A 15,356-nucleotide genomic window follows, 5' to 3' on the forward strand; every position below is an offset into this window, starting at 1 on the left:
CACTGCGGAGACAAGTCCATTCACCTCTCCACGGGGCTAGCCGCGGGTAACACCCACCGTGTCATTCTCTAATACCGATCATCACAAGTATCTGGTCGGTTTACAATAATAGAAGGGATACGAGTAGTTGATGCTGAGGATGGCCCATCTGGCCTTTATCTGCCCTCATGTTTCTATGACCATTCCTTTTAATATTCCACGTGAGTTACCTTCTATGTTGAAACCCTTTGTGCATTCTGCACCCAGTTACGTGTACATACCTTCTGTCTGCACTGGCCTTAGAGAGAGAAGGAAAAAGAGTGACTCAAGATAGGCAAGTTCAGCCAGTTCGAAAGACACTCCCCATCTGTGGTATGATTATGTCTGTGCATTTCTTCCTTCCTACAGCTTGAAGAAAAATTAACATTGGGATTCTGAGCCATTGGCTGTTTAGGTGGTTGCCTGGTTGATTGCCCACCCATTAAAAGCTTGTGAGAGACCAGCTCCTGAATATCTTGTGTACACATGTTTTATATATATGGTCTAATAAAGTGTGTGTATTTTATATTATCTATCTATTATATATACCCACCCAGATATATAAATATATTTACCTACCTCTGCATAGGGAAGGGAGGAAGAATGAGGTGGATGATGAGACAGTGGCTAGAGGGGAAGGGAGAAGTAGAAAGCAGAGATGGAGAAGTAGAAAGCAGAGACGGAGGATAGGGAAGAAAAGGCAGGGCAGCTACCCTTTATTGTTTACCTCCCAGTACATGATGAAGAACTAAGGAAGGTGGTGTCCTCTCTCACTCCTCCAGCTTGGGATAAAGGAAAAAGATAGCACCAGAAAGGCTACCATATACAAAGAAGGAGTAGCTGCAAAGGAGGAAGGAAGGACAAATGATAGCCAGCATAGTTAAAAAGTGAGGTATATTAGAAGTCAGAATCCAGTAAAAGAATCAGCTGGATCGCTAGATAACCAAGGGGTAAAACGGGGCACTTAGGAAAGACAAGGCCATATAGGGGAGACTAAATTAATTCTTTGCTTCTGTCTTCATTATGGCTGAATCATCAATTCAGTTACTCAGATATAGCATGACATGGACAAGTGGAAGACCACTGAGAACGCTGCTCAGAACTTACCTCCTTCTCCATGACAATGATCTGCTTCTTGGCCAGCTTCTCCAGCTCAATGGACGAGTTGTTGGCATGAGTTTCTACCTCCTTCTGCAGCTTAAGGCGGTGCTCGTCCATCTCGGCCTTCAGCTTGTTCTCCAGGGCGATCAACTGCTTCTGGTGCTGGCGCCGCATCCGCTTATAACCTGACATCTGTTCCCGTAACTCGTTCTCCTGCTCATGCTCATGGATCTGCCTTGTAACCTAAACCCAAACAATACAGACAAGTCATTTTATGAAGAGCAGCACAAAATATTTTGTTGACCTTTCAGGATTATGAGAAAATATCAAGGCTATAGAATTCAATGTACATGATTTATACTTTATTATTTATTTTTATTCAAAGCAGTTTACAGTTCAACATACATAATTAAAATACATTACAGATTCAAACCAAATCAAACACCAAACAGAGTGCATATTTCATTTGACCAAAAAGATGATGCTTCAAAAGTTTTTTGAAGTGATGTGGTTTTAGGAATCCCAATACGATTTCCTAAAATCGGAATCACCCCCAGCTCCCTCCCGGACCTCCCCAAACCTTACCTGGTGGTCTAGTGGCCTTTCGGGGTAGAAGCGATCTTCCTATGCTCCTGCCCTGTGCAGATCACTCATCCAAAATGGCTGCTGTGTGTTCCCGTTGTAGTTTTGAGAGACTATGACAGGAACTCACAGCAGCCATTTTGGATGAGTGATCTGCACGGGGCAGGAGCGTAGGAAGAACGCTCCTGCCCCAAAAGGCAGCTGCTAGACCACCAGGTAAGGTCCGGGATACCAGGGAGAAGGCGGGGGTGGGTCAGAGTTGGCCCAAAAGTTATTCGTGAATTTCCAATATTCGCGGGCCGGCTCTGCCCCGTGAATATTTTTCTCCATAAAAGAAACACAAGGGCTCAATATTAATTTATAGACCCTCCGTTCATATCATCAATCACACTAAGTACAGATATAAAACACAAGAAGAGTTCAAAATCCTTATCTTTCTGCTTTGGTCTGTCTTAATGATCTCTTATTTTCCAACACCCCACTTCATATACTATGCTCCTCCTCCCACCCACCCCCACCTGCTACTGAATATTTCCTGGGATAGTGCTTTTAGGTATATCAATCCTTAACTTTGGAATTCTGGAAGTTGAAGAGAAATCTGAACCGAGGTGTTTTTCCCAACAAACTTTGGGGTGCAGCAGATCATTTTCATGCATCTCCCTTTTGCCTTCTCTTTCTCATGGTTTCTTTCCTTTGTTTCTCTCCTTTCTTCAGTTAACCCTATAAAAGTTATGTTGTTTTGTTTTATATATAAACTAAAAATGATGAAGGGAAATATGCACTTCTAAATGGAGTAAGAATATGCTAAACATTTCAAAGAATTAACAATGTTTTCTCCTCTTAAATGATCACACCTAATATTTTCAATAATTGTTTATTAGAAGCTTCTATACTGCTACTAATGATTGAGGAGTCAATTCTGAGCGGTTTGCATGAGCTTCAGTAGTGGTGTTACAATGCATGAGCTAAATATATGTGAATCTTACCTATTTATACCATCTACTGTATACATAAACTATAATTACTATTTCTGTATACTCGTCTCTCTTTGTATTTATGAGTTCACCCTTTCATGTTCCAAGTGGAGGGAAGCCTGCTGTTTCCTCCAAGTTGCTATTCCCCAAAATGAGGGATGCAGGAATGAAGGATTTAAATTTGTTAGGAACGTGAGTCCAGTTTTCTGGCTGATGTTGACCAGGAACTGACAAATAAGTTTTTATAAGTGGTTTGGTGGTTTTTGCATGTAGGATTTGGATATCTCTTTTTTGAGATAATAGCGTCCAGAACTGAGTGAGCTTGCACCATAGAGTTATACATAGGCATTTTAATAATCTTTCTCTTATATACCATCCCTTTCCTAATAATTTGCTTTTTTGGCTGCCACCACACATTAGGCAGAAGATTTCAGTGTAGTTTCGACAATGACAGCCAGATCATTTTCTTTTAAGTGCTGATTCCTAAGGTGGACCCTTCCATCAATAACTATGATTTAGATTATTCTTCCCATCACTCTATATTTGCCTACGTTATATTTCATCTGCCATTTGGATGTCCAATCTTCCAGTTTCTTAAGGTTTTCTTGCAGTCTGCATGTGTTTTGGCAACTTTAAATTTGCAGATGACACAAAGCTATTAAATGACCTCCCTTGTCATTCCAGTTTCCAGATTTTTTATAAAGAAGTTATATAGCACTGGTCCCAGTACAGATCCCTGTGGTATTCCACTATTTACCCTCCTCCATTGATAAAAATAGCCATTTAACCCTATCTTCTGTTTTCTGTGCAATAACCAATTCCCAGTCCACAACGGAGCATTGCCACAACTTTTTTTTATTTTCTCAGGAATTTTATCATGAGGAACTTTTTCAAAAGCTTTCTGAAAATGTAGATACACTACATCAATTGACTCACTTTTATACTCATGGTTGTTCATGTCTTCAAAGAAATGAAGCAAATAGATGAGGCAAGACTTCCTTTGGTTGATCCCATGCTGATGCTGTCCCATTAAATCATGTTTGTCTGTGTGTTCTGTCATTTTATTTACAATAGTTTCCACTATTTTGCCCAACACTGAAGTCAGGCCTACCAGTCTGTAATTTCCTGGATCACCCTGGAACCTTTTTTAAAAAATCGGTGTAACATTGGCCACCCTCCAGTCCTCAGATACTATGGACCCTTTTAGCAACAGATCAGCAATTTCATGTTTAAGTTTTCCATTCCTTCGGGTGTATACTAGCCTCTCCAGGTTATTTATCACTCTTTAACTTGTTGATGTGGTTCAGTATATCTTCCTTGTTCACCAAGATTTTTCAGTTCCTCCACATAGCCACCTTTGAAAACCATTTCTGGTTCAAGTAGATCTCTTTCATCATTTTCCATAAAGACAGAAGCAAAGAATTCATTCATTCTCTCTACTATGGTCTTATCCTCCCCAAGTGCCCCTTTTGCTCCTTGATGATCCAGTAGTCCCACGGATTCCCTCACAGGCTTTCTGCTTCTGATGTATCTGAAAAAGTTGTTACTGTGAGTTCTCAGAGGACAAGCAAGCATTATATTCTCATCCATGGAACCCAGTACAGACACTACCAAGCGCACTGTCATTTTAAATTTTGGGGCAGTGCCCTTATCATGTATGTGCCAGTGCCTTCCCGCCAAACATCAGTTTGCTAGGCCATAAAGGTCTTCATTCTCTGCGGAGCTGAGAAGTTGTGTCTTTAGTTTCCCAGTGCATTGAACTTTTGTGCCGAAGCAAAATCCATAACAGGCCAATCAGGTTTTCAGGATAGCCCTAATAAATATGCATGGAGCACATTTGCATGCCTCTCACTTTCATTATATGCAAATCTCTCTCATGCATATTCATTAGGGCTAGCCTGAAAACCCGATTGGCCTGGTGGTCCTCTAGGACAAGGTTGGGAACCAGTGCTATAGGCCATCTTGGGAGCCAGTATGTCTGTTGCCAGAATTGCTGTTAAGGATGTTGCTGTGGTCTTCCCCTGAGGTAACGATTGTGGATTGCGAAGCAGGATTCCTGTCGGGACAGCGGTAGACAGTGTGCTGGTTTTATTGGATGAACTTTTATGCTGATAGAAGAACACACCGGGATATATAAAATAGATGAGACCAGGGGTAGGTAATTCTGGTCCTTGAGAACCATGGGCAGGACAGGTTTTCAGGATATGCACAATGAATATGTATGAGATGAATTTGCATGCACTACCTCCTTGAGATTTATTGTGGATGACCTGCCTGTGGCACTTGAGGACCGGAATTGCCTACCCCTGGACTAGACAAACAAACAACAAAAGTCAGGTACTAACAATATCAAATATGTCAATAAGATTTTAACTATACTTATATTCAATACTGACTTCAAACTCCTACTTGGATTTTGAAGGAATAGGACCTTCTAAGATGTCGAATTTTTTTTGATAACATATTCATGTTTTTTTTTCTCTGACCGATGATTTGAAGATATCCCATTCAACAGACTTGTTTTGCCTATTTTGAAAGAGTTTGAAGGGAGTCTGAGGTCTGAATCAATACGTCATACTCCTCCCTAGCAGCGTTCAAATTCAAGCTAAAAGCCCATTTTTTAAAATTTGTTTTCAACTCCTGACTCCCACTCACTGCTGTCAGATACCTACACCCACTATATCATTTTCTCCACCATAATCTCCCCAACCCCAAAATGTCCTGTCTAAATTAGATTGTAAGCTCTTCTGAGCAGGGACTGTCTTGTATATTAAAATGTGCAGCGCTGCATACATCTTTCAGCGCTTTAGAAATAATAAATAGATAGTAGTAGTAGTCTTTCCTCCTTCAAATAAGAGTTTGACGGCGAAAGCTAGAAGGATGCTAGGTTGCATAGGGAGAGGTAGGCCAGTAGGAAAAAGGAGGTATTGATGCCTCTGTATAAGACTCTGGTGAGACCTCATATAGAATATTGTGTACAATTCTGGAGGCCGCACCTTCAAAAAGATATAAAAAGGATGGAGTCGGTCCAGAGGAAGGCTACTAAAATGGTGTGTAGACTTCGTGATAAGGCGTATGGGACAGACTTAAAGATCTCAATCTGTATACTTTGGAAGAAAGGCAGGAGAGGGGAGATATGATAGAGATGTTTAAATTACTGCAGCAAAAAAATTGTTCCAAAAATGTTATAAGCCAAGTGGTGGAACTATCCTTTGAAAAACCATTTAAGTAAAGTGGACGGAATAGGAGGGAATTCCCTGAAGCAGCCATTCATTGGTGAAACAAGTGCCTTGTTGGATCTGGACATCGGTTCCTTGTCTTCACTTCAATGCCGGAAATATGTCTGCAGTAAGATTGTTGCGTCTTTGGATTGCGATCCTGGCTTACATCAACAGCTGTGAACAGAAATGTTAACTTCCTGAAGGTTCTTTTCCTGTTCCCTGTGCACAGTGGTGAAATATTTTCCTATTTTGAAAGATTTCATTTAGAGAAGTAGTGGAGTTTTTTTGCCTATGATACAGAGTAAGAACGGCTAAAAAAACTCATTGGGTTGCCGTCTGCATATAAAATTAGTTGAGGCTTTTTTCTCCACTTTACTTAAATGGTTTTTTCAAAGGATAGTTCCACCACTTGGCTAATAACATTTTTGCAACATTTTTTTGCTGCAGTAATTTATTTAAGATTGTTATTGTTAGTATTGTTTCTAGAGAGATGTTTAAATACCTATATAATGTAAATGCACTTGAGTCGAGTCTCAAACTCTGCAATGAGCGGGCATAGGATGAAGTTAAGAGGTGATAGGCTCCGGAGTCATCTAAGAAAATGCTTTTTTACAGAAAGGGTGGTAGATGCGTGGAACAGTCTCCCGGAAGAGGTGGTGGAGACAGAGACTGTGTCTGAATTCAAGAGGGCCTGGGATAGGCACGTGGGATCTCTCGGATCTGGCAAATTTTCTTTCTTGTAAATCCACCCTTTATGTTGGGGTAGAGAATGACACGGTGGTTGTTACCTGCGGCTAGCCACGGGTAACCCGCCGAAACGAGGAAGAAAAAATAGTGGTCTCTGCGGGGATGGGGACAAGGCCATTCACCGCCCCGGGCAATCAGATCGCAGGAGGATAGCGAGGAACTCCAAAGCGACTTGTATCAGTTAGAGAAATGGGCAGAGCAATGGCAGATGAAGTTCAACGTGGAGAAATGCAAAGTAATGCATTTAGGTAGTAAGAATAAGGAATACGAGTATAGAATGTCAGGCGCAACTCTGGGTAAGAGCGAACAAGAAAAGGACCTGGGTGTACTGATAGATAGGACCCTGAAGCCCTCGGCACAATGCGCGGCAGCGGCAAAGAAAGCAAACAGAATGTTAGGCATGATAAAGAAAGGAATCACGAGTAGATCGGAGAAAGTCATAATGCCGCTTTATAGAGCAATGGTCAGACCACACTTGGAATACTGTGTCCAACATTGGTCTCCCAACCTAAAGAAGGATATAAAACTGTTGGAGAGGGTGCAGAGACGAGCAACGAAGTTAATAAGAGGTATGGAGAACTTGGAATATGAGGAACGACTCAAGAAACTGGGACTGTTCTCCCTTGAGAAGAGGAGGCTGCGAGGGGACATGATCGAGACGTTCAAAATGCTGAAAGGCATCGATAAAATAGAGCAGGAAAATAAATTATTTACATTGTCCAACGCGACACGGACAAGAGGACATGGTTTGAAGCTAAGGGGGGACAAGTCCAGGACAAATGTCAGGAAGTACTGTTTTACGCAGCGAGTGGTAGACGCCTGGAATGCTCTCCCAAAGGAGGTTATTAAGGAATCCACTGTGCTGGGATTCAAAGGCAAATTAGATACACATCTCCTTATGAGAGGCATAGAGGGATATGGGTGACTAAAACTACATCATGGGTCTGATCCGGAGATGGCAGTTCTTATGTTCTTATGTTCTCTTTACTTAACTAGTAAATCAATCGTTCTCCCATTGTAACCCCTGTTTATTAATCTTTTGTAAGCCGCCTTGAACCGCAAGGTAATGGCGGAATAGAAATCCCTAATGTAATGTAATGTAATTAAACTCTGGAATTCATTGCTGGGAATGTGTTAGCTTAGCAGAGTTTAAAAAAGGTTTGAATAATTTCCTAAAAGAGAAATCCAAAGACCATTATTGACATGGCTTGGATAAGCAGTGTAAAATCCATTTTACTACTTGGGACCTGGGTTGGCTGGAAACAGGATAGTGGGCTTGATGGACCTTCGGTCTGTCCCAGTATGGCATGAGATTGTACACGTCCATGGTGAGACCTCATCTGGAGTACTGTGTTCAGTTTTGGAGTCCACATTATCAAAAAGATGTGAAGAGAATGGAGTTGGTTCAGTGAATGGCCAATAAGATGGTCTCAGGACTTAAGGATCTCCCATATGAAGAACGTCTAAGCAGGCTGCAGTTATATTCTCTCGAAGAATGCAGAGAGAGGGGTGACATGATAGAGACATTCAAATATCTTATGGGCTGTATTGAGGTGGAGGAAGATATCTTTTTCCTTACGGGTCCCACAGCAACAAGAGGGCATCCGCTCAAACTCAAGGATGGGAGATTTCATGGTGACATCAGGAAATATTTCTTCACCGAATAATCGGCTAAATCAATCCTCCTCAACCAATCCGAATAATCGGCTAAATCAATCCTCCTCAACCAGACACAGGAGAACCCACACATCATTCACGTACCCGCTGACAAAAAACATCAAACGAAAGAAACTATATGACAACCTCCTAGCTACTAGAACTGCAAAACTAGACCACCAATTCTCCAACTTACTAATCACGACCACAAACTTCAAAATCTTCAAAAAAGAAACAAAACCCTACTATTCAAAAAATACATTAAACTAAACTAGCTCAACCAAATGCTCACCACCTGCAACACTCCCTGATCCTTCCATCTTAGTAAATTTCCAGACTACTTCTTATGTATCTCCAATTGACCTAATACCTCATATGTAATATGTAATACTGTAAACTGTAATAATGTAATCCGCCTTGAACCGCAAGGTAATGGTGGAATAGAAATCACTAATGTAATGTAATGATCAATGGAATGGTCTTCCACATCAGGTAGTTGAGGTCAGTAACGCGCTCGACTTCAAGGGACGATGGGATAAACATGTGGATTCGCTCCGGGGAAATGCTTAGAAGGAGGGTTCTTGTTGAGGGAGGGTTCTTTGAGTGGGCAGACTTGTTGGGCCGATGGCCCTTTTCTGCAGTCATACTCTATGTTTCTATGAGATAAAGGATTCCCATGTGAGAAAAGAAGGGAATCAAAACAACTTAGCTGTGCTTAAGCAACAAATCCAGTAGTTTAGAACTTCAACGCCAGGCAGACTTCTACAGTTCGTGCCCTGAAAATGGCAAGGACAGATCAAGCATATGTGTTACATTTCATCATATTGGGTAAACTGGTCTTTCTCTGTCAACATCTACTATGTTACTATGCAGCTTGCTTATTGGTAAGGGCATGGATTTCTGATCCTTAGAAATTTACTGGATACAAAATTATAATTAAAATTTAATATAAAAGTCCAAAAACAAACAAAACCAGAAAAAGAAAGCACACACTCTCAGACTAATCCACTCAAGAGTCTCTACAGGACGTTAAAGGTCATTCCAGAATCCTGAGCAATGATCTTTTAAAATGAAATTAAAAAAGATTATTGCTCAGGATTCTGGAATGACCTTCACACTTCCTCGGCACCTTTTGGTTTGTGGAACGAATTGTCAGTGTTGCCATTATGGCCTATGGGGAAGTTGCTTTGATATACGAGTACTTTGGATTATGAGCATTCTTCTGGAACAAATTATGCTTGTAAACCAAGGTACCACTGTAGTTGGAAAGAGATTACTGTTTTATTGCTGTTGCCTATTGTCAAATTTTTTCAGCTTAAAGATTAGTCTTACTGCAGTGTTTTGGATGATACTTAGTTTCCAGAAATATCCTGTTAGGTATGAAATGTTGCAATAGTCCGGGGGCTTAACACTAGCAATTGGACTTATCAATACACTTACCTCCCACTCGCCCACAAAACTTACATCAATAGCATGCGCATACATGAATATACGATCTATCAGCCCAAAGACAGAATTAATCAAAGACTGGCTGACTAAAGATAATTTAGGCTGCCTCTTCCTAGCCGAAACCTGGCTCACTTCCGATACAGACCCCTGCATTACTGAACTCTGCCCAAACGGATACAAATTAGAGCTAGTATGCAGAGAAAACAGAAGAGGTGGAGGTCTTGCAATTATTGTAAAAAACAACCTCAACATTAAAGTCCTAACCAAGCACTCCTCCCCTCACCTTGACCTCCTAGCCTGCCAACTCTCGGACAACTCTCTCACAGGAACTCTGAACTGCCTTCTCTGCTATGTCACACCAGGGAAATGGAACACCTCCAAACAAGATCTCGAAGAGTTTATCTTCCAGAACTCCCTCTCTTCCACTCATAACCTGATCTTAGGAGACATTAATCTCCACTTAGAAGATCAGACCTCCAAACAAGTAGCGGATATTCTCTCATTCCTCAATACACTTTCTTACCAGATACTCAATCCTGAACCCACGCATGAAAAGGGCCAGCAACTTGATATTGCTGCTTACACATCTCCCAACCTCAACACACAAAATATCCACATTACCAACGGTTCATGGCATCCTACCTTATGGTCTGACCACTACAAGTACACCTTCACTATCAACTGGGAGCTTAATAACATCAAACCTACTCCAAGCATAACAAGCTTCAAGTCCAGACAGAAAATCGAACCTACCACATTCTGGGACACAGTAGACCCAGCAATAGACTTAAACAACCCCAAAGAATTCATAACACCTGGCGTACCTTAAGTGAATCCACTTTGAACAAACTAGCACCACAAAAAACAAAATATGCAGACCATCAGACAAATGGTTTGACGCCGAACTCCTACACCTAAAAAGGCAATGCAGACAACTAGAAAGGACATGGAAAAAACAGAAACAAGACCACAACAAAACAGAATGGAGATCCCAAATCAAGCAATACAAAATCAAACTGAAGGAAAAACGAAAAGACTACTACTCCAAACTAATAGGCACCGAAAAACCGGACACCAAAAAACTTTTCAGCATTGTAAAAACACTCACCGACACCAAACCCTTCCTCGTCACCCAAGGAACACAGACTCCAACAGCTTCTCAACTAGTGGACCACTTCAAACATAAAATAATAATCACATTCAGAACCACATTCAACAACACTCAAAACATCATAGAAGAGATTCAAATAAAACCCACAATATATGAAGCCATTTCAACAGATAGGATCTGGACCAACTTCCCAACGACACAATGGTCAGACCTTGACCGACTGTACAAAAAATATAGCAAATCTTCTTGTGATTTGAACAACTGTCCCCCTTACCTACTAGCCACAGCGTCCTCTAAATTCATAGCTTGTCTCACGCTATGGCTGCAAACCACCCTCAGGGAAGGTCAGTTCCCTCCGGAACTTAGCGAAATCTTAATCACCCCAATACTAAAAGACCCCAAAGGCCCAATAGACAGCCCAACAAATTATAGACCAATCGCTTCTAAACCTCTATACGTCAAACTCATAGAGGGTCTAGTAGCACAATATCTCGCCAATTACCTAGAAGACCACCACATTCTACACCCTACTCAATCCGGATTCAAGAGCCTATCACAGTACTGAAACACTTCTGGTTTCCCTACTAGACATAACCCGTCAGCACCTCAGCAAAGGAAATAAGTTACTAATCATCCAACTCGATCTTTCAGCAGCATTTGACTTAGTTGACCATTCCATACTACTCCAGATACTAGATGCCATAGGAATATCAGGTAATGTTCTCAACTGGTTCCAAGGATTCCTCAAAACAAGATCATACAGAGTCAAGTCAAATGATCTTTTATCCGACCCATGGTCAAACCCCTGCGGAGTTCCACAAGGATCCCCTCTATCGCCCATACTTTTCAACCTCTTCATAGCATCCCTAGGCACTGCCCTAGATGCCCTAAACATTACATCCTTCAGCTACGCGGATGACATAACCATCCTTCTCCCCTTCGACATCCAAGACCCCATCTCCAACGGACGCCTGAAAACAACATTGGAAACTGTAGAAAAATGGATGACGAACCACAAGTTATAACTGAATGCGGAGAAAACCAAATTCCTACTACTAGAGAAGGAACAAAAACCATCCCTAACAAACTAGATGTAAACACAATCAAATATCCAATACAGAATACTCTCAAAATTCTGGGAACACACCTAGACAGAGGCTGCACAATGCAAACACAAATACACAAAACCATAAAAAAAGCATTCTTCACCATGCAAAACCTAAGAAAAATAAGAAAAGTCTTTTCCAAAGAACACTTCAAGATCATTGTACAATCCCTCATACTCAGCTCCTTAGATTACTGCAACAGCCTCTACCTACCTTGCCCAAACACTATGATAAAACAACTACAGACCGTTCAGAACACAGCTATCAGACTCATCTACTCACTCAGCAAATTCGACCACGTCACCCCCACCTATGTAGACTCTCACTGGCTTCCGATAAAAGCAAGAACTCAATTCAAACTCTACTGCTTACTTTTCAAAGTAACCCATGGTATGGCCCCCAATTACCTGAACAACCGCCTTTACCGCTACCGATTACCCAGATCAAGAAGAACTCAGAACCTTCCCCCCTCATAATGGTACCCGACGTAAGAAACTTTACGACAGCCTTCTAGCAACACAGGCAGCAAAAATTGACCCCACCATCACCAAACTGATGATCAAAACAACAGACATCAAAGTGTTTTGGAAAGAAATCAAAACATTTCTTTTCAAAAAAACACGTCCTTACTTAATATTCCCCTCCCCAATCACACATGCACTCTCCCCAGCAAATAACACACTAGTCATCCCCTCGAACCTCATTTACCAAAAATATCCAGACTCCTAAATAAGCATCTCCCATAGGTATCCATTTAACCTTCTCCTAAATAAGCATCTCCCTTAGGTATCCACTTAACTGATTCCTTCAAAGTTAGGTATCTTTCTTCAGTTGCCTATATTGTTTTCCCCACTGAACCTTGTAACTACTTGAACCCTGTCAAGTTATTCTATCGATAAATCCAGATATCTTATACTTGTATTTCTATACCACAACATGTAATTTACTTGAATCGTTGTTATGTAATTCTCTCGGTAATGTCCTGATCTCTTTTAACTGTAATCCGCTTAGAACCGCAAAGCACAGGCGGAATAGAAATCACAAATGTAATGTAATGTAATCAGAAAGGTGCAAGTTCAAATAATTTTCTTATGGATCTTAGTTTCCAAAGCATGCTGAAGCTTTTGTGTACGACTTGGTCTACTTTAGTTGTCATAGATATCTGTCTATCAAGGTGAACTCTCAGGATTCTAATCAAAGGGGTGATGGGAAAGGTCTTTCCTCTCAGAGTTAGGGCATCCAAGGTGCAGTTAGTAGAGACGGCTAGAAAGAATGTATTTTTTTCAATGCTTAGTTTTAACTTGAAGTGCGACATCCACCCTTTTAGGAAGGATAAGACAGTATATTCTTTGAATCTCTGTGGGTGATAGGCATGTGACAGGGAGGACAATAGTAATGTCGTCAGTGTAGCTATATTGGGCAAAACAAAGATGAATCCAACCGGTCTGCAGTAAATGTCGAACGAAAACAAAAAATGACTGCAGAGATGATGTACAGGATACAAGAACTTTATTAAGAATAAAACGTTTTTCAAGGATGGTTCACTTGGGTGATAAACAGGATCCAACACAGTCTGCGTTTCAAATGACACTCCTTCCTCAGGGGTCCAGGATGTTCTCTCTCAAAAAACTGAGAACTATGTGAACTTCAACGATTTAGTATGAAGTTCAAAAGTGATGAACAGCAAAAGGCTCCTTAGTTAGTTGCTCCTCAGTGTAAAATTTTTGCTGTCAGTTTTACACTAAGGAGTCTTTTGCCGTTCATCACTTTTGAACTTCATACTAAATCGTTGAAATTCACATGGTTCTCGTGGAAGCTAAAGAAGATGAATCATCTGCTTCTGACAAGTATTTTAAAAGAGGTAAGATTTGTTTTTTTGTTTACACCATTTTCAGTTGTAGTTCAAGGTGATTTTACTTCCTGTACCTGAGATTTTTCTCTATCCCTGGAAGGCTCACAGTCTAACTTTGTACCTGAGGCACTGGAGGGTGAGGTGACTTAATGGGATCTGAACCAACATTCCCTGGTTCTCAGCCTGCTGCTCTAACCATTAGGATATTCTTCTGCTATTGCTAGTACCACCCCCCCCCCCAAAAAAAAAAAAAAAAAGAGTGCACATTTTCTTTGCCTCCACTGGTGAAAGACCAAGGTCTAAATGAGAAGTAGAAGGAAACACTGCAATTGGCCACCTGAGCCCTTTCAGAAGTAAGGGGTCCTCTGCCAATTGCTTCACAGCAGAAATCCCAGCCTTGGAATTCTGAGCACTTGATACTCGAGGAACTTATGGATTGAATGACCACCAATGGATGTACAGCACTGTACCAAGGTTTGCAAATTATCTTAATTTTCATCTGATATTTGAACTTCCCAACCAGGCCACTATAGAAGAAAAACACAAACATGTTGGCAGATAAAGGCCAAATGGCCCATCTAGTCTGCCCATCCGCAGTAACCATTATCTCTTTCTCTCGCTGAGACATCCCACGTGACTATCCCATGCCTTCTTGAATTCAGACACAGTGTGTCTCCACCACTTCTTCCGGGAGACTGTTCCAAGCATCTACCACCCTTTCTGTAAAAAAGTATTTCCTTAGATTACTCTGGAGCTCCCTCCTCTTTCAAACAGTTCCAGCAAACAGAGTCTAGTTTTAGGTTGGCTTTCCACATGCGGAATGGGGTCCATATTGCATTCCACATAATAAAGAACATTGATTGTGAAACTCTAGAAGATAAATGCGGGCGGTTTGTTGAAGACCAAAAGAGTTCCCAGTCAATGTCAGAAAGCGGAGTGGTGAGTATATTATCCCAGTGTTTCATAGATTGATATGAAAAAGTGAAGAAATGATCTCTCAGAATATTATAGAAAAAAGATATAGCTTTTCCTTTTGATAGAGACCATAAAGACCAATGGCAGATAGTATTTTTGGACGACATGAAGTCATACCGTATATTCACAGAGGACAGCACTTCAATGAGTGAGATCCACTGTGAATAAGCAGAGGAAGGCAATAGGTATGTGGAGCAGAGTGTATCAAAAGGAATTGATTTAGTGAGGGTAGATAATTGATGAGCAAACCATATACCCGCTCGCTGCCACCGTTTCCATGAAAGGGATTTGCCTTGGTTTTGGATTTTGGGATTATTCCAAAGAGACATGAGTGGGCTAACATTAACTGAGATCTCAGCTATATTATCTAAATGATGGAGAGCATGCTGCGTTGAATTCAACAGAGAATACTTTCTCAGATGTCTAGGTATTGATATCGTTAGTAAGCAGGAGATGTGTAGAGGTTTGCATAGAAAACACTCCATTTCAAACCAAGTAGGAGGGTCTTGAGAAAAGGAGTCATTAACCCAGTAAGCTCCATATTTGGCTAATGAAGCAATATAA

At 41.0% G+C, this 15,356-nt stretch overlaps 1 protein-coding gene across 6 annotated transcripts in view; it reads right to left on the reverse strand.

Annotated features, from left to right (window-relative positions):
• The window catches only part of TAOK3 (TAO kinase 3), a 236,064-nt gene that overhangs the window by 57,329 nt on the left and 163,379 nt on the right, over positions 1 to 15,356 (reverse strand). For all 6 annotated transcript variants that reach the window (XM_033957286.1, XM_033957284.1, XM_033957283.1 and 3 more), the window contains one exon: positions 1,126 to 1,362. In XM_033957286.1, the coding sequence (XP_033813177.1) occupies positions 1,126 to 1,362 (237 nt within the window). The remainder of the gene's footprint in view (positions 1 to 1,125; positions 1,363 to 15,356) is intronic.

Source organism: Geotrypetes seraphini, chromosome 8 (genome assembly GCF_902459505.1).
Source record: "Geotrypetes seraphini chromosome 8, aGeoSer1.1, whole genome shotgun sequence".
NCBI classification, from domain to species: Eukaryota; Metazoa; Chordata; class Amphibia; order Gymnophiona; family Dermophiidae; genus Geotrypetes; species Geotrypetes seraphini.